At 33.2% G+C, this 19,554-nt stretch overlaps 4 protein-coding genes across 10 annotated transcripts in view; 2 read left to right on the top strand and 2 right to left on the bottom strand.

Annotated features, from left to right (window-relative positions):
• The first annotated feature begins 1,214 nt into the window (after positions 1-1,214).
• LOC125068108 (RNA-binding protein with serine-rich domain 1-A-like) lies at positions 1,215-4,732 on the top strand. Its single transcript, XM_047677117.1, has 7 exons — positions 1,215-1,341; positions 1,422-1,529; positions 1,704-1,841; positions 1,921-2,064; positions 2,691-2,932; positions 3,041-3,158; positions 3,491-4,732. Coding segments are annotated over exons 1-7 (879 nt in total). The 5' UTR covers positions 1,215-1,339; the 3' UTR covers positions 3,618-4,732.
• Positions 4,733-4,960: 228 nt separating this feature from the next.
• On the bottom strand, positions 4,961-8,804 carry LOC125068217 (cell cycle checkpoint protein RAD17). The gene is made up of 10 exons (XM_047677279.1): positions 8,666-8,804; positions 8,487-8,588; positions 8,122-8,413; positions 7,843-8,008; positions 6,917-7,045; positions 6,433-6,614; positions 6,175-6,333; positions 5,911-6,104; positions 5,708-5,829; positions 4,961-5,630 (listed from the first exon to the last, which is right to left on the bottom strand). Exons 1-10 carry the CDS (start codon positions 8,672-8,674, stop codon positions 5,531-5,533), a joined length of 1,455 nt encoding a protein of 484 aa, XP_047533235.1. The 5' UTR covers positions 8,675-8,804; the 3' UTR covers positions 4,961-5,530.
• A 1,612-nt stretch (positions 8,805-10,416) lies between these two features.
• LOC125068099 (NADH-quinone oxidoreductase subunit B 2-like) lies at positions 10,417-12,267 on the top strand. The gene is made up of 4 exons (XM_047677107.1): positions 10,417-10,543; positions 10,639-10,946; positions 11,154-11,342; positions 12,024-12,267. The coding sequence occupies exons 2-4, from the start codon at positions 10,645-10,647 to the stop codon at positions 12,160-12,162; spliced, it is 630 nt and encodes a 209-aa protein (XP_047533063.1). The 5' UTR covers positions 10,417-10,543; positions 10,639-10,644; the 3' UTR covers positions 12,163-12,267.
• A 2,880-nt stretch (positions 12,268-15,147) lies between these two features.
• The window catches only part of LOC125068145 (fibrosin-1-like protein), a 52,210-nt gene continuing 47,803 nt past the window's right edge, over positions 15,148-19,554 (bottom strand). For 5 of the 7 annotated variants that reach the window (XM_047677167.1, XM_047677168.1, XM_047677170.1 and 2 more), the window contains 6 exons: positions 19,249-19,448; positions 18,904-19,019; positions 18,208-18,473; positions 17,934-18,065; positions 17,487-17,546; positions 15,148-17,370 (listed from right to left, as the gene is read on the bottom strand). In XM_047677167.1, coding sequence (XP_047533123.1) covers positions 16,375-17,370; positions 17,487-17,546; positions 17,934-18,065; positions 18,208-18,473; positions 18,904-19,019; positions 19,249-19,448 — 1,770 coding nt within the window. In that variant the 3' untranslated portion in view covers positions 15,148-16,374. The remainder of the gene's footprint in view (positions 17,371-17,486; positions 17,547-17,933; positions 18,066-18,207; positions 18,474-18,903; positions 19,020-19,248; positions 19,449-19,554) is intronic. The other 2 variants (XM_047677169.1, XM_047677172.1) reach the window with 2 other exon arrangements.

Here is a 19,554-nt window from a genome sequence, read left to right as displayed (position 1 = left end):
AATTCGAGTGTCTTTTTCTGATTTATAGTGAAGTAAGGGATCACCAATTTTTAAAAGTGGAAACAAAAGCGATCCGTGTAATTATAATAGGCCTACGTCTATACTTCCATCGTTGAGCAAAATATTTGAAAAAAATATGTTAAATCAACTTCTGGTTCATTTTTATGTAAATACTATTTTTCACAGTGAACAATTCAGCTCTAATAGGGATCGCTCAACAACTGATGCTGGACTGGCACTACTTAGACATATATACGATTCATGGAAGAAATCACAGAATGTACCGGCCTGCGAAGCCTGGATGAGACAAAAGCGACGAGTTACCTTCCAACTTACACAGATAATCGGTCACGGTTTTTTTAGAGAATACTTGGAAGATCGGACGCGAGGCGACGACGGTGTGTCACCACTGTGGCGCGAACCAGGACATCAACCAGCATACACTGAAGGCGTGCCCCGGGTGGAACTTGGAGAGGCAGATCGTAGAGCTATTGTATCGGCGATGCTTCGCAAGGTAAGGCAATAGGCATGGAGAGCTGAAGCCTCGATACGATCCGAAGGCTTCTCCGATTTAGCGGTTCTCCGGTTAAGCAGCCCGGGTACTTTTCATAAAGGTTTTACTGAAAAAACTGATAAGGACGCGTGAATCTTCACCGAAGATTGCGGGTTCAAATCCGGGCAAGTACCACTTAGTTTTCATATACTTCGTTTGTGTTGCTCGGTGTCGAAGGGAATTATCGTTGAAAGTCTGCCACATCTATTTTATAGTGGTGGAATATACCTTCTATTTAAATAAACAAGCTGTTCATTTACAAACAAAGACCCAAATATTTAATATTCGTCTCTTTTTTATTGTGCTAAGACTAAATGCCGTGTTAGTGTGATAAATTAATTAAATTTAATTTATTATACCTATTTTTTATACAAATATCTACAAATATGTTATCAATACATACATATAAACACACACATCGTACAAAGTTTTCGAACGGAATATTAATAATTATCTCCGACTACTATATCCAGTAACTAAAATTTTAAAATATTCAAATGATTTCATCAAAAATTTTAAATATTCCAGTGTCAGTCTATGTTTACAATTAATAAAAGAATATGAGTATTTTAATATCTAACAATTCATAATAGTTTTTTTTTTAATATTAATTTTTTCGGGTTTTCTTTTATTTAAAACTATGGCAATACCATACAAACACAACAAAATGGCGCTAAGATTTTAGTATCTGTGTCCCGTAAGCTGTAATTTTGTTTAAGTGCGGTTTACCAGTGGAAAGACATACTTATAATTAATAATATTGATTAATGCAATAAACATTTGAAAATGTAAGCTTTATTTTGTAATACCTAACATATAGAAATTTCACAATAGGAGTAAGTTGTTTTATATATTTTATATTTTATAGGGCTCGGAATAAATCTCCGTCGGTTGCTTCCGAAAAAGATAAAAAGAAGCTTAAAGATAAAAAGAAAAAGGGAGATTCAGGATCCAGCAGTAGTGAAAGCAGTGGCAGGTAAAAATCCTAAACATATTTCTACTAAATTAATTAATTTTAGGGTAGAGGTTAGACGCCTAAGTTTGTTCACGTAGATATAATGTTGCAATTAGGTTGAAAATGTTCTCAATATTTTCCCGTTATTAAAAGATATAATTAGTTTATTAAATAAGCCTAACTTTTATTTTATAGTTCATCGGAAAGCAGCTCGTCAAGATCGTCATCTCGTTCGTCGTCGAGCAGTTCTGGCAGTTCCTCTCGCTCGTCATCTAGCTCCAGCTCTTCAAGCAGTAGCAGTAGTAACAATGATCGCTCGAGGCCAAAGAAGAAGTAAGTGACTGATTTTATTATAATTATATTATGAAATGATTTTACAAAAACAAAATTATCATTTCTATTACATTTTTAGAACATCTCCTAACAAGAGTCCTATAAAAGATCGCCGTGAACCCGATGCAGAAAGACTAAGAGATAGGTCGCCTATCGGAGACAAGAAAAAATTTGCAACACCATCAACTAATGACAAAGCTAAAAGCAAAGAGAAAACTGAAAGGTAAGTCATAACTATTAGATACTAATGTTGTCTTAGATTTTCGCGATTATTACACATTGAAATAAAACTAGTTTTTAACGGATTTAATCGCGTATATTAATTATTTTAACATCCCGACGTTTCGAGCACTTTGCAGTGTTTGTGGTCACGGGCAGACTCAGAGTTTTATTTCAATATTAGATACTACCTAAATTATGTTAAATTAACTTAAAAGTACTGTTTGTTATAACCCCAACAACTTTCTATTGGTACCACAATAGGCCAACATTTATTTTTTGGCAGCCATTTTACATTATACTGTTAAAAATTAACCTTTAATTGGTGCAGTAAAGTTATGGTGAAGAACAATTGGTTAGTCACATAGTACTCTTGAACTAATCATATCTTCATGGCAAGACATTTTGTTTCATTGGCTTTAAATAAATATAACTGGTAGTCCATATTTTATTAAAGGGAAATCTAGTTCTATTAAATATGTTTTTTGAGGTTGTGTTATATTTTATTAATTGGTAGGGTAAATTAAATGGAATCTTATTTTAAGCTATATATATAATAATCAAATTGCTTCTCATATACATTGCTGATATAATTTCTTCTTTAAAACTCATTTAATATTGTTTCTATAGATCACCAGGCCGTAAAAAGCGGGAACGATCACCACCTCCTCGTCCCACTCGAATACATATTGGCAGATTGACATTGAATGTGTCAAGGGATCACATACATGAGATATTCTCCACTTATGGTAATGTTAAAGCCGTGGAATTTCCAATGGACAGACTTCACCCCCATAATGGTCGTGGCTATGCTTATGTGGAGTTTAGCAATCCAGATGATGCAGAAAATGCAATGAAACATATGGATGGAGGTATTTAATTATTCTAAGTTATCTGTTTGTTGTATTTTCCTTATTTGAGCTAAAATTAATCACTATAAGCTAAAAAAAACCTGAAATTAATTAAATATATTGTTTCAGGACAAATCGACGGTCAAGAAATCACCGCGGCCCCGGTGCTGGTGCCGTCTCGACCGCGCCGGCCCTCGCCGCGCCCGCCGCCCCGACACGCGCCGCCCCGTCGACATTCGCCGCCGAGGTTAATATTCTTTGAGTATCTTAAATTTTTATTTGATATTATAGGTAATTAACATGTCAAACTTATTGAATGATTATTTGGAATACAATGTAGAATGTAGTACAAGTATGAATGTTGGAGAACATAGAACAAGGAACGAAAGAATAATTATGCTAGGTCATGAATGTAATCTACATTAACCCGGCTGAATATGAGCAGATTCATAGAAGAAATCAGTTCTTTTTACTTGTCATCTTAGTGTTAATTTTGTTCTTGCTCAACATCTCTTAGTTTAATTTCGGTGCATATGTGTTTGCACTAAAATATAGATTTCTTTAATATAAATGTCGTAGGTACCGCCGCCGCAGCCCGCCCCCGCGGCGTCGCTCGCCTCCGCGCCGTCGCCGCTCGCGTTCGCGTTCCCCTCGCGTCGCTCCGCGCCGCCGCCGCTCCAGGTCCTCCTCCTCTTCCTCCCGGTAGACCCACTATAAAAGACATAACTCAACACACACTCATTTCTCACATTAAACCTTATATAAATTCAATATTATTTCTGCCCATTCCTACATTCTAAAATTTTAGTTGTGTTGTTATGGTGATTCACAATATACATAAAATAACAAAGGTGACCTAAGTGATCTTTTATACCATGTTTGTTTATAAGATGTAATTAGTTTATTACTAGGCAGCATTTCAATATGAGCATTTGAATTCATTTATTTATATGTTTAATGTATATATATTTTCTAAATTATGCTAAATGGGCTATCAAAATCCTTCCATGAAATATATTTAATTATACCTATTTTAAGGTTCGTGAACACTTCAAATAATCAATACTAGGTATGTTATTGTATTCCTTTACACATAGCATGTAACTTAGGTATGATGTCCATCAAATACAGAGTTTATTAAAATGCTTATTATTCTTCAAGTCAATACTAATTTTTCCAATGTGTAGCCAATATAAATAAAAATCGCCTCATTTGTAAAAATGTCTAAATTGATGTTTTTGAATTTTTAAAAAATCTTCGAAGTGCCATGTTTATTTGATGTGATGTCATACAATTAATTATTCGATTTCTAACATCTTATGAACTAAAAAGGTATAATATACAATACAATTAAAATTTTATAATGTTTATCTAGGATTTAAAAAAATGTTACAGCTAACACACAAAGGTCTCTCAAAAACACCAAGATTGTTTACATGATTTTCTATTACAAATTGAATAACACTTTTTCATTATGAAAATGAACCATAACATACATTAGCTATAAATACCACTGCATGACACATTCCAGAGACTTCGTATGGGTAAGTATAAATTGAATACCCATTTTATATGCCTAAGAAATATAGAAAAGACCAGGATGGGTAAGTATATAATATTTCATGATTGTCATACGATTTAGGAACTTTGACTTAAAATTAATAAATAATTTCTTGTTATAAAAGCTTGCAAAATGGAAACTGACCAGAGTGAGTGATCAGTGCAAATAAAATAAATTGACAGAAGTGCAGTGCTTATGTATCTTTGAATTTTATTCTGTAATATAAAATGAACCTTTTGTTAATAAATATAAAGAAATGACTTGATTTTTTATTTGATTCTCAGATCCAATGATCCTGTTTCCCATGTCAAGTGAAAGTGTTTTAACAAGTTTATAATGGCATGAAAGGCTATTAATATGTTCACAGAACACATTCTGTAATTAAAACAAATTGAAATTGCTATCATTGTTTTATTTTAAAATAATATAAAACATATGAATAAAAGTTACAAATAGATGAATAAAGTTAAAGTTAATAAGTTGCAGAAGTTATCATTGTTGGAAAATGTCCATCTTACTATATTTTTAGATTATTATTTGACTAGCATTGAGTAGCTAACGTTATACATTTTTGATACTTCATCAAAATAATTAATTTGAAATATTTTATTGGAAACTGACTTGAATTCTTTTTTTTAAATATAAAGTTAGTACTATCTATTTAGTATTCTAATTTGGACGCGCTGAAAACGAACATAACAGAATTTTTTTTTTACAACCGACTGACTACACAAAATCTACCTAAAAATACAATGTTTTTATTATCTACAACTATTGTGGCAAACATTTTTCCCTACTAGAAGATTTATCGCAATAAATGCGAGAAACAATGGAAATAAAGAAAATGTAGATATTTTTAATTTTACCTTAAAAATAAACTTGCTGGTATTTTGAACGCCATATTCGTTCATCAGATCGAAATCCATTACCAAAAATCAAACATCATTTGTAAATATTTGACACAAAAACAGATAAATGGATGTACATCGAAGAAATTAATATTTACAATAACAGAACAGCCGTACGCGTACAGGATGTGGAAAACACTGTTATACAATTTAACTGCCAATTATATTAGTATATGTCAAATAATCTGTAACAATTACTTTACCCTTATACAGGTAGTTTGGTTCTAAAAGTGGTAATTCATTGAGGGATCTGAAACAATGAAACAAAAGTACAAAGTGCTTTTACATAAAATAATCACAAAAACTATTTATGAAATAAAATCTTACGGATACTGTATTCTCATGTTTTTTGGTCCCCGCACCGGATTCCAAGCTGATACCGGTGACTTGTTTGCTATCATTAGACCAGCTACTGCTGTATATAAACCATATTCTTGACATATTTTTTCCTAGTATATGATAAAAATTAACTTTGTTTTAACTTTTCTTTACAATACAAGTAAAACATTAAATGAAAATATATTTCTCACCCTCCATTCAGCTAGCATACAATCTCCTTCACTAAGCGTTGAAGCAGCCTTATCAACGTCATTGATACATGAAAAATGTGGCAAGTAATTTTCTTCTAAAAAATTAATAAATGAGGATGGATGGCTTAAGAACTGTTCAATAATATCCTTCGGAGCATGAGTTAAAGATTTACGACCATCAGGTGTGGATATTTCTAAAAAATAATTATGCAACATAGTTAAACTTTTCAAATTTTAAAAGTGTAAAAATATTATTTTAATTACCTTTAGGATTCAGTACTCTTCCAACACCATGTAATATGCTCACGGTTTGATCTTTTCCTAAGGACATAAATTTGTTGGAAACTGTCTTTTTTTTTCTACTTGTTTTATTTTTTACTTCCTTTTCTTTAATAATACTGGTTTCCAAGTTGACCACCGATCCTTTAATTATACTTTGTTGAAATTAAAGTGAAACTAAACACTCTACTATTTAGGAGTTGCAGAATTTAACATTTTTTAATGTATGTTCCAATTATGTACCTTTTAAAGAGGCGAAATGTAAATTTAATATTGCTGATCTAATATCACCACCAGACGAATTAACAACAGACTCAATTAGGTCTACTGTTGGAACATTGTATGTAGTAGTATATTTTTTACTTATTATATCTGCTGCTCTTTTCAAGGCTGCTTTTAAGCCAGTTACTGAAACACTGTTGAACCTAAAAATAGTTTTAAATATAGTTAAGTTGCAGTCATCAAGAGAGAGGATTTAAAAATATGAATCATTCCTCATACTACCATTGAACTGCCAACGTTGTGAACTACTAATTAAGATTTTAATATATCCTTTGTGCGTATAGGTACATTGGGCCATTCAGCCTTAAAACCGAAACACAAAAATACAAATTATTGTTGGCTGGCAGTAGAAACATTTGTGCAACATTTGGACAAGTTATCTATTCAGATATGAAAATTGATAATATAATTCATAGTTATATTGTAATATGCAAAGAATACTTACATAATATGATGAATGTTAAATTGCTCTTTCAAAGTTGGAGAGAACAGATGAAAAGCTGTATTTTTATTGTCAGTGTGAGAGTCTGAACAAATAAATACTATAGGTGATTTTGCTCGTTGTTTGTACTGCCTAGAAGCACATAATATACAAAGACAAAGATTGTACAAAGAGGCACCAATGATTCGAAGAGCATAATTATTACATTTATCTAATTGCTTAATAATCAAAAACGCATAATTTGCCATTGAAAACTTAATTGTTAACTAAATTTCAATGTCCACCGAACTAGGCAAACACATGCATATTTTGTACACTTGTTTATGTAAAAAGACTGGTACAGTCAATTCTGACTCCCTCTTTCTCATAAACTATAGGGACGGCATTCTGAGATGACCAAAAAGAGATCAGTAACATAAACGCAGCTTTACATGTTTTCCAAGTCATGCAAGTGTAACACTACTTAATTTCTTTCTCAAGACTGCAGTGCTGAATATCTTGAGAAAAACTATTGAGACAGACAACACCTCCACCTCAATACACCTTCTCAATATTTATAGGTGGTGAGAATATACTTGTACCACTTACATCTTCAGAAAAGTCCTTAATGTAAATTTTTCTTTTGTAATACTTGCATTTTTGCTAGAACTTAAGTAAAAAAAAAAAAAAACAGCATGTACATATTATAGGTGACTTATAGTTAATAATATATCTCCATTTTCATTTAAGATCATTTCAAGAATTTGGCATGAAAAATTAAAGTATTAATTTTTGTATTGCACTATCAATTCAGTATTAACAGCTTATCTCTCAAATTTAAATATCAAATGTATTCTGCATTATATTTTTTTTTATATCATGCGGAAGGAAATGGTTTAAAGTTACATACAACATATTACAATTAAACAATTACTTTCAAATATACTCACTGCAATATATCTATAAACTCTGATGGTGACCTTAGAAAAGCATTAGGAAAATCTTCTACAAGTACTAATTTACAGCTATTATTGTCCAGGAGTGATGTGAAATTTGCTGAATTTATTATGAACTCAAGAAACTTTTTTGATTGTGATTCCTTAAATTCGTAATCTCCTGAAACATAATAAATAATTATATTTCAGGAGACTTATCCCATATGAAACATAACTTTATACTGCTGTAGATTATAATATCATTAATAGAAGTAAATCCAATAGTAATATTACCAAACTCTGAAGGATACTCAATATCAAGAGGTGTAATCCATTCAGAAATTTTTATATTGTACTTGGAAGCTATTGTGCGTATTGTTGCAGTTTTGCCGCTGCCCACGGGTCCTGATAGAAACAACATGTCATTGTTACTATTAACACAGGTTGTTTTAAGCCACTCGTCAACTTCTTGTATTTTCTTATTATGAACAGCTAAGTCTTCTACATTTATGGGATCGAAATTCTTTATCCAATTCTTATCATTTATATCGGATGGAATATTCACAATAGGCACTTTTAATTGTTTCTAAAAGTATTAAATAGATTTAACCACTGTAATAGTATTTGATTATATAAAATGATATATTTATTAAAAATACCTCATTAGTGGGTGGTGGTTTTCTTTCAGGATTATTTTTTTTGGTCTTTTTGGGCGGTGAGCTATCATTAAATTCAAACAACGGTTTAAACCACTTTCTTTCCTACAATAAAAAGCACTTATTACAAAATATAACAATATTTTTTCGAATAAGTTGTATGTAAAGAAAGTATCATATACCTTTTGCATTTTGGTATTTTATTAAACACGACAAAGTGAATATTTAAAATAAAAAAAAATTATCACAAAACAATCTTCGGGCTAATTTATTTTGAAATTTTAGATATCGTTTTGTTGACACTTGATATTACGACAGCTGACACTTTTTGCACTTGTCTTATTAGCCTTAGATACGAGCATTTTATATATTTTCTAATTTATATAAAATATTTTTATAAAAATATCACACATATCATCATAATTAAAAAATATAATTACATTTTTAAAAGACTAGACGACCTTATTTCGGATTTAATTTAATAATCGACCAGTTCTTTTATTAGAGATGACACTAGTTTCACGAGGTAGCCGAGCTACACTTACTACTTTCAACACTTCCATTATTGCTTTCACCCCTGCACTATCAGAAAGCAGTATTACGATTCATACTGTAGTAGCAACATTATTACCTCCTGAACTCAATGTCCTTTGTGTTGTCAGGCGGGCTAAAAGATTAACAAAGTTTATTCCGAGCTACGGATGGACAAAAGCTTATTTTCAAAATAGGGCTACTGTTAGAAGTACCAGACTCAGATTACATTAACATTTCAAACATATCAAAACAAGATTATTTCTATAGGTTCTTTTTGCCAGATATTTTTACAGATATAGTAGAGCTGTCCTACAGTCTACACCTATGTAGTATCCAATATCGACCGTTCTCTTGGCTTCACACAAGACAAATTATGTGATTTTTTTAAGGCTATACATATACACTATTATAGGTGTCGTGATCATGCCTACATCGATTACTGCTAACTTCGGCATCTTGCACCGATTTTGGATGTATATAACAACTATATGTGGCTATTGTAAAAGCAAGATTACTCCAAAACTCACAAACAACCAATGTTTATAAAGAATTTTCGGTTTAAGGTAAATGAGGGTTTATCAAAACTTGGACGCGCTGCAGTGTGTGAAACAAAAAAAAAATTGTACCACGAGCTAACCTAGTAGATTTGTCACGTTATAACAATATTGGTCATTTTATGTCCATGACCACTCAAGGTAGATATAGTCTTTATTCTAAACTAATGAGTTACATATGAATAAATGCCATGTCTGTTAGTGTTTTGTTACTGGTAAAGGTCATAAAAAAAGAAAGGAAGTGCCAATTAGACTATCATGTAGGATGTGATGATTTTGCCTCAACCTTGTGGACGTTCAATGCGTTTTGAACACGGCAAACACATATTTCTATTATATGGCATGGGCATACAGAATAATAATTCAATGTTTTTCTGTGCTTCCAGATGCAGGAAAAGCATGAATGCCACAGTATACATTACCAGTAATGTATACTGTGGCATCCATGCTTTTCCTGAAAAACCTGAAGGCTGAAATTTGTTTTTTATATTTTTCTTTTTTATTATATTATATAGTGAGTTTAGACTTAATTAAGGTCTAAACTCTACTTTCAATAAAAAAATATATAATTTACCAGAATTGACGTACCAACTATATCTTAGGCTATTATTATTTCAATCAATAATATTTTATTCGAAGGAAAAAAAAATGTTAAGATTCTTGTAATTTAAAACACCGATGCTATTTTTCATACATTAAGCTACTAAATTAAATTCAATTATAATGTAAGATTAATACAGTGACTATTTTTGATTCATATTTGTATATATTTAATCTTATCAATTCTCATGTTAATAAATTTATTAAAATATAAAACAAATATAAAAGGTAGTCACATTGACATTATGACATTGACATATACTGTCATTGACAGTTTTAGAATACTCTTAGTTACGTAAAATATCTTTTTTTTCTGTAATTATTCTTGTGAGTTAAGTTATACAGTTAAAATACAGCTGATGTGCTAAGCCTGTAAGTGATGTTAAGAAATTGTTATGAAATGAGTGATGTTAATGTTAAATGTTCGTTTATATAGATTTTATGAATATTGCGTCTTGGTTTTCCAGATAAAAATGCAAGCTATTAAAGCTCTTGGAGCTTCAGCTCCAACCGTTCTTTCGGTAGTCAAGAAAGGAGGGTTCGCACCCATTATAGATCAAATACGACAAACTCATTTGCCTGCACCAAACCCTAAGGAAAGACGACCTTATTCCCCTTTCCAAGATACTAGTAATGTGGCAGAATATGCTGTAGCTAGGCTGGATGACTTATTAAATTGGGGAAGGAAGGGGTCTATGTGGCCCATGACTTTTGGTTTAGCTTGTTGTGCTGTAGAGATGATGCACATTGCTGCACCTCGCTATGACATGGACAGGTAAATTTAGATACTTTTATTTTATTTTTGCTTTTTATGTACATAATATATTGTGTGATATAAATTATGTCATATAATATAGATTTTTACATGTACATTAATATAAACAAATATGAAATAAAATTGTCTTCCATTTTATTAAAATTGGGTATACAAATTTTGATGTTCAATTTCTTCTTAAAATTGATATGGCAAATTATTTTCCAGATATGGTGTAGTATTCCGAGCTTCACCACGTCAATCAGATGTAATGATTGTTGCGGGAACCTTAACCAATAAGATGGCACCCGCTTTACGTAAAGTTTATGATCAAATGCCTGATCCGAGATGGGTTATTTCAATGGGAAGTTGTGCTAATGGTGGTGGTTATTATCACTATTCATATTCAGTAGTCAGGTAATAAATAAATTTGAAATTAAATAAGTTTTATGGTAATAGTCATAGTCAAAAGCAATTTTTAGGGCTTAAACTTTCTAAAAATTATTGTCTATAGTCTATTCCAAACACAAGAAGATAAAAGACAAATAAACATAATTTGACAATTAATTGAATCATTATTATTGGTTGAAGCTTGAATAGTCTATGATATTCATTATGGATTTGCGAACAAATGGCATTTTAAATGATAAAGATGTTATTAGCAACTTTGATAATAAAATTAAAGTGGATCTATGTAGTAAAATGGAATAGTGAATACTTACTTGGTAGTAGGGCTTTGTGCAAGCCAGTCTGGGTAGGTACCACCCACTCATCAGATATTCGACCACCAAACAGCAGCACTTAGTATTGTTGTGTTCCGGTTTTAATGATGAGTGAGCCAGTGTAAGTGTAAAAAAAAGATGTATAAGGTTTGTTTATCTTCATTCCTTCTTTGATTGGAATAAACTATTATATAGGCAACATGCAATTACAAATGTTTATAATGAAATCTATATCATCAAGTCGCTTTAGCATAGTTATAAATGTCCATTAAAAAAAATATTTTTCTATAATATAATAATAATTTGTAATAAGAAGTGTTGCAAGACTAATCATTGACATTCCTGCAATGTTATAAAGGAATATTTATTATTTCAGAGGATGTGATCGCATTGTTCCGGTTGATATATATGTTCCTGGATGCCCACCAACAGCAGAAGCTTTACTCTATGGTGTCTTACAACTACAAAAGAAAGTAAAGAGAATGAAAACTATCCAAGTGTGGTATAGAAAATAAATTAGAAGAACAGCGGCAGATACAAAAAATGATATTATGATTTTATTTTATCATTGCAGTAACATGATCATATAGTAGAAATATAATACATTTTGTTTTTTTTTATTTATATATATTCATTAACCTTCTTGTAATAGAATTTGAAAGTAGCTATCATGAAAGAAGCATATAAAATATTATATATTTAATAGAAACCATATATTAAAATAGATAAAACAAGGATCTAACCAAAAAATTGTGTTATTTGATTAAATTTCCATAACATAAAAGTAAAACAATACAAATCAATAATTCTATAATAGGTGCTAAGTGAAACTTCAAGAGGCTTGAAAAAGAGCATGCTTCTCCAGTAAAGGTTGGTAGATACTACGGACATTGGGGATATATCTTCAGTACAAGGAATGTGTCGCCTCACATTCGGACAAACTGACCTTATATATAAGAAACGCCTGCGTTTCATTTAGGTGGTTTGCAGTTATAGTATATAAGTCACATAATTGCAAAATATAAAAAAGATGTCGGATCGTTCTGATCTTGTCGTTAGATTATTTATATACCTATATGCCACAACAATATTATATAAAATATATGTGTTGATGACACCCAGTTGCATCATAGTTGCTTTTGTGTCGTTCGAATGTGTATCGTTTTGCTTGTAGTAGTTATTTAGAGGGGAAAAGACCGGTCATACTACGACCCTTACTAATATGCAATTACATTTCTCTCATATATCTATGGAAACATATGTGGCAGGGTATCCTCTGACAAGCAGATTTCCTTATGATGTGTTCCTTTACCGCCGTATAATAACCATAACAAACATATTTATCGAGACTATTTGAATAAGATTTTGATCTTATATATGTAGTAGTTTCTATAACAAAGTAGTATCATGAAATATTTAATACTGGCATTGAATATCTTCCAGTCGCAATAAAACCAAAATGATTTATTGTGTTACAACTATAATTACGACTTACTTATTTTAAATAGAAATAGTTTAGTATCTTTTTCTCCTGTATTTTAAAGCTATTGACAGGCTCGTGTTATCAATTAAATATTGGAATTAGTAGAAAAAATTGCGCATGCTTATGCGCATTATAAACGAAGGTAATAAATAATAATATTTCCAGAATTAGTAACTAAATCATAAATAAGGCTTAAATTATTTAAGTTAAATAGCTTTTAGAGTTTATTTTATATTCAGAATTACCTGAGTAAATTAGTTATTCACATAGTGATTACTTAACAATATGTATTGATATATATAGAGGTTTTGGATATCCTGCTGATTCAACATGACGCTACCGTAAATAATAGTAACAAGATACTATTTTTTTAATTACTAGACTAGAGCAAACAGCTAAACAGATTTTCTTTATTCATAGTTGAAAACAGTCTCCATCAAGTAACCTTTCAAACAAAAAGAAAAAAACTATATCGAAAACGGTTCATCAGTCTAAGAGATTCGCTAACACGAGTAACACCTTCTTTTGTATCTTAAAAAGCTAATTTGTTTTGCTATTTCGGTTCATAGTATGAGTGAACCAATATTTTAATTATTATGATCAGCAGCTATTTTTGCTATAGTCGAATTTCATTACGACCGATTCAGTGATTGCCGTGATGAGAAACATGGACAGAGTTATTTTTTTCATACTAACAAAATCTTGTGATACAGTACTTGAAGTACTGACCGATGCCCCTGAAATTTAGATACTTTTTATTATTGTTAAGAATATTAATTCAACCTTGTTTGTGTTTAGTAACTTGGAACGTCTAACGTAAAGCTTCGAATATGATTGTATTGGATAAAATACCCTGAAAAAAATAATTTCAATTAAAAGCCAAAATAAAAAAATTAAATCCTCTTAGATTAAATAAAATAATTCGAATAGGAATAATTTGAAATTAAGCGATCATAATGAAATATATGATTGAAAACAGTTTTAAAAGTACATAGTTCTACAAAAATGTGTTATATGATTATTACATAAAACGAAATTGTTACAATAAATTTATTTTGTAATTGGGTAAGTTATCAAGTATTTTTTCCACGCAACAATACTCAATCTAAGACTTTATTTAAATATATTATTTATAATATTATAAAGATCAAGAGTAACTAACAATTCGAACTCTATAAGTTATCTTGAACCATAATTTGGATATTAATTGTTATAGTATTAATATAAAAAAGCACGAAGTCATGCTACCCCCCGAAAATAATTGACTGAAAACTTAATTTAGTATTCAATGTTATTATGAAATGGGATTCGGCTGTTGTTCCGAAAGTTCGATTTAAATACATAGTTTCTGGAAAAGTAAAGGAGTTGAAAAATATTAATTTCGTTATCCTACTTTCTATATCTTAAAAAGGATGATTTCACGTGGCAGAGTTCTTTTTTGTTTCATTTTAAAGATATAATATCTTTAAAAAGAAGATGGACCCTCAATATGGAACTATATTCCCGGATGCAATTGTTCTTTGAGTCAAGTTATCATAATTTTTTACCAAGATTTAAGGAGAAAGTATTTTTATGAATATATACACGTTCGTCGGGTATAGCCGACTACAAAACTATACTTAGCTGAAAACGTAGACGTTTATCAAAATTAACCAGTAATAAATAAAGGGATCTGTTACAGTAAATTCCAATAGGAAATTAATAAGAATAAATAAAATTACCTTTTTTATAATAACAAAAATGACATGTCAACATTATTAGTTTGAACATTTCCGTATAATAGTGAACAAATCAATAAAACCAAGTTACTAAAGTAATTTTTAATTTTGTTTTTTTATAACTTTGCTGAACTCGCAAACAACACTAGTAAAATAAAGTAATTATTATCCATTTCACTATTTGAAAATTAGTTGTTAGATATATTTATATGAAATTTGTTCACTTAAATTGTAGTTTTCAGAACAATTTTAAATTAAAATATATTTAAATAATTATAAGAGGCATAAATAAAGTCATGTTGGTATAAAAATCAAAAGTTTTAATGGTATTTTCTGAATCGCACCAAGCTTTCATTTACTTTTAGTATACAGAATGATTTTTGTATAAACTATAATACACTTTTCCGAGTTACCCTTCATGAAATCATGAGAACACAATCATTAATAATGTGCCTTAAAACAGGTTATAATAATCATAATTTCAATTTTGTCTGACTTAACGTGCATTAACATTAGATTTTAATGGCACATGTAGAGTTTATTAATATAAACCATAAAACACTAGATGGAAGCATTGTCAGCTTGATATTATCCTCGAAACTAATATGAAAATAAGTTTAGGAAGTAGATAACACGATAATATGATTTAATTTATTACTGTTAATATATTATCTAGCTGCAAATAGACACTACTTTAAAGTCAGACAAAATGTATGTTTCACAATATAATAATATCACATATTTTAAATGCATTAAGAAGAAATGTCATCTGCTATAATATGTAACGAAATTGTAATCAATCTTATTCGAAGACAGAAAAAGAAAGTATAATATAAATAAATAAATAATCCACCACTGGTACAATTGAAAAACCATTATGAGATTTTTAACGGAAGTGTAAATTAAACTCCCGGTAGAATAATAATTTATGGGATTTTTTCCTTTGTATGACGTTAAATAAACCAATTCTATATTTTAACACTAATTTACAAACTAATATTTACATTTTATTTATAGGTATATATAAATATGTATAATTATATCGATAGCGATTCCGATAATCCTATCCTTCACATAATCAGCGATTTAATGTATAATTAACTAATAATGGTCACAATAACAACTCGATAGATATTTTCATGTAAATAAACAAGCAGTAGTGTACAGGCCGGCGCGTCGGGCGCCCTTGTTCTCGTCCTATATTGCACATGACACTTGAGCGATCGCTCGTTTCATCTGCTCCGCTAGCCGCTGGTCGCCTCGCCGTCGATCGCTCCTGACCGACACGTCCTCTTAACGACTTCACTCAGCTACATTACGATTTAATATTACACTAAGAGTCAAACGTGCCGAGACAGATGGTTGGCGAGACTAGCGACCGTTTTTTCGAAAGCGACGTTACAATAAATAATTTTCTATACCGATAATGTGAAACGATACACTTCGAATTAGTCGTACTCTCACTCGGCGATGTCATTTAAGTTACGCTATGTACACGGGGAGCGGCGGGTCGCGGGCGGTCGCTATCATCGCGGTTCCTCTTTTTTGAGCAGATCGAGCGGCGCCAGCGGGGCCAGCGAGGGGGCCAGAGGTGCCAATGGGGCCAGCGGCGCATGCGCACCTAATGGCGGAAGTGGGCCGCCCGGTAGGGTTCGGTGCATTAATGGGCTCGATTTCATCTGTTGATGGTGCGCGTAAGCGCTTAACATTTTTGCTCGGTCTTCTTCTGCACGTATCGCCGCTTCGACTAGCGGTGCGAACCTCATATGTTGTAATGGATCAAAGGCGCGATAAGGATCCCAGTGGGGTGGCGGAGGGTAGGCAGGTAGAGTCGGCGGCGGGCGCGGCGGTTCCTTGCGATCATCCTTAGAAGGTTCCGAGACTCCATTTCGTAGAGGAGAACGCGTTCGTACTCTTTCGAGATCGCGTTCACGTTGTTCGCGGGCCTTTCGTCGCTCTCGTTCCTCGCGATCTCGTCGTTCACGCTCTTCACGTTCGCGTCGCGCACGCTCGCGCTCCTCGTGTTCGCGACGCACTTCGGCAGCGGCGGAGACTGGCGGCCGCACTCCACGCCACGCATCGTGTATTGAGCCCATAGGCGGACCGTGGTGCACGCCGTGGAGCGAGGACGAGAGGGCGAGCTCGCGCCCGTACGCCGAGAGGCTAAAGGGAGTGGGCGCGCCGGGATAGGCACCGACGCCGTACCGCCCGAACGGTGATACCCCTGAAACGCCCAAATGTCGGTCAGAGGGCGCTCCTAGAGAAGCGGATGTGAGAGACGGCCGCGCGGGGTACCGGACGATACCTAGGGGTGCGTGATGAGATAGGTATGGGCCTGGGGGCAGTTCGTAAGGCGAGCGATAGGTCGGCGGCGGCGGCGGCGCTGGTGTAGGGAATGCGCGAAGTTTATCCTTTTCAGCGTTACTGACAGATACACTAGCCCCTCCTGACTTTTCCTTTTGTTGATGGTTGTAGATTTCCCAGGCGATTCGCACATGCATTGCGTTCCATTTGCCAGTTTTCTGAATAAAGAAAACAATTCATTTTTAAAGTCTTAGTAATTAGTCTTTATACAAAATCATGCAAAATAAAGAAGAAATATTTGCATGCATATAATATAGTGCGAATGGAGACCTACCATAACAGCAGGACGTGGTGGTGGTTTAGTGGCGGAGTCGCTTGCTGCTGACACTACGGGCTGTTAACATGAGGCGATGCAATGTTAATGATGATAGAGCAAACTAAAGAGGGAAGCGTTAAGCTTGCTTGCAGTGATGGTAGCAATACAAGAAATATGAGATAAAGTATTGAATATAGAAAACCATATTTCCCCAAAGAATTTTAAATAATATTAATAGTCACTAATGAAAAAGCAGAGCAAAATGGTAGAATGATAATAATAGACTACTAAACGTATATAGAAATAATACTAGATTCTACAGGTTTAATGTGTACAGTTACAACTATAAACAATATCATATACAAATTGAGAAAACTATGGATAATAATTGAATATTTTATACACCTTACAGGTTCTAAAGATCGATAGAGAGGTAGTTTGATTAACATAAGTGAATGTATTTACCTTAGGTGCATATGTTGTAAGCGGTGCTGGTGGCACATAAGGCGCTGTCGGGTGTAAAAGACTCGATGAGTATGGGTAACCCAGGCCGATACCAGTTCGATACAGTGATGTCATCTTTCCAACATCCTTGAACTGAAATAAGAATAATTTATGAACATTAAAAAATTATACCAAAGATAAGATCATTACTAATATATATATATATTAATCATCCTGAAGTTTCCTTTTTTATTAAGATAGAATATTGAATTCAAGTCAATAGTATAGCACTTACTAAAGGTGCATGCGGTACCAGGAGCTGATGGGGATGGTGTGGTCCGGGCGGCGCATGAGGCGCGTGAGGCGCGTGCGGCGCGTGGGGGGCGTGCGGCGCGTGCGGTGCGTGGGGGGCGTGCGGCGCGTGCGACGACGGCGGCGGGTGTTGGTGCACGTGCGTGTGTTGATGCTGGTGGTGATGTAGCTCGGTACGAACGCCGACAGCTCCTGCCGCAGCCAGAAACCGGTTGTCTAGCTCGCGACGTAATAAATCCGCGCCAGGACCTTGAACATTAGACGATGTGGTAAATTACAAATTTTAATCATGTTAGAATAAATATTCAGAGAACATCATTTGTGATAATACTCGGGCTGAATGTTCTTTTCAAGTATTCTTATTGATTAGGCTTTGTGTAAGGCTTTCTGGGTAGGTACCATCTATTCATAACTTAGTAAAGCTACTTTGTATTACTATGTTTCCGTTTAATATATGAGTAAATCAGTGTAATTATCTGAAACAACATCTTAATTCCCAGCGTTGGTAGCGCATTGTTGATATAAATATAAGGAATAGTTAATATTTAAAGCAGTGCTAATGTCTATGGCCGATGATGACCATTTATCACCATTCTGTTTGCCTTCTTATAAAATATATAAAACAAAAATCTGATAGAAAAAATAATCTACGGTAGATATAGGAATAAAATCAACTTACTTGTTTGAAAAAGTGACTCAGCTGAAAAAGGATTCGGGTTAGGCGGACCAAGAGGCGCGCCAAACAAAGGCGGGGCAGGCGCGAACCCGGTCGACCGATCCGCAGCCGACGGCCTGCTGGAAGATAAAATATAAACATTAACTATTGTGCGAAAAGTAACTGTGTGTAAAAGTGCGTTCTTATGTAAATTTCGATACTGTTAGCACTTAAAATATATTATACATCAATTTGTTATGTCATACAACTGCTGCAATAATGTAGTTATAAAAAATAACAATCTATCTGGTAAATTAAATTAGGTAGGTAGGATGGTAGGTACTAAGACTTTTCAGCGCGTATACTCACGTTACCCCCCAGTGCGCGGGTGGCTTGGCGCTTGAGCTGATGCTGGGCACAGTCGGCACTGGAGCTAGCGAATGCGCTAAATGTGTAGCGGCCGGTGTTGGCGCAGTCGGTGTTGGCGCAGCGAGGCCCGTCAGGCCTCCGAGAGAGCTTAGACCGGTGTTTAATGATCCCAAAGAACTGCCCAATGCTGGAACTGGACCCTGTATCCACAAAAAAATTATTAAGATATGCAATATACTTGATCGCATAAATAGTATAGGAATAATTATAATTTTATACTTAACTATTAATTTTTTAGATATTAAA

Source organism: Vanessa atalanta, chromosome 13 (assembly GCF_905147765.1).
Source record: "Vanessa atalanta chromosome 13, ilVanAtal1.2, whole genome shotgun sequence".
NCBI lineage: Eukaryota > Metazoa > Arthropoda > Insecta > Lepidoptera > Nymphalidae > Vanessa > Vanessa atalanta.
Note: the sequence above shows the minus strand (reverse complement) of the source record. Positions and strands in the feature narration are given on the sequence as shown.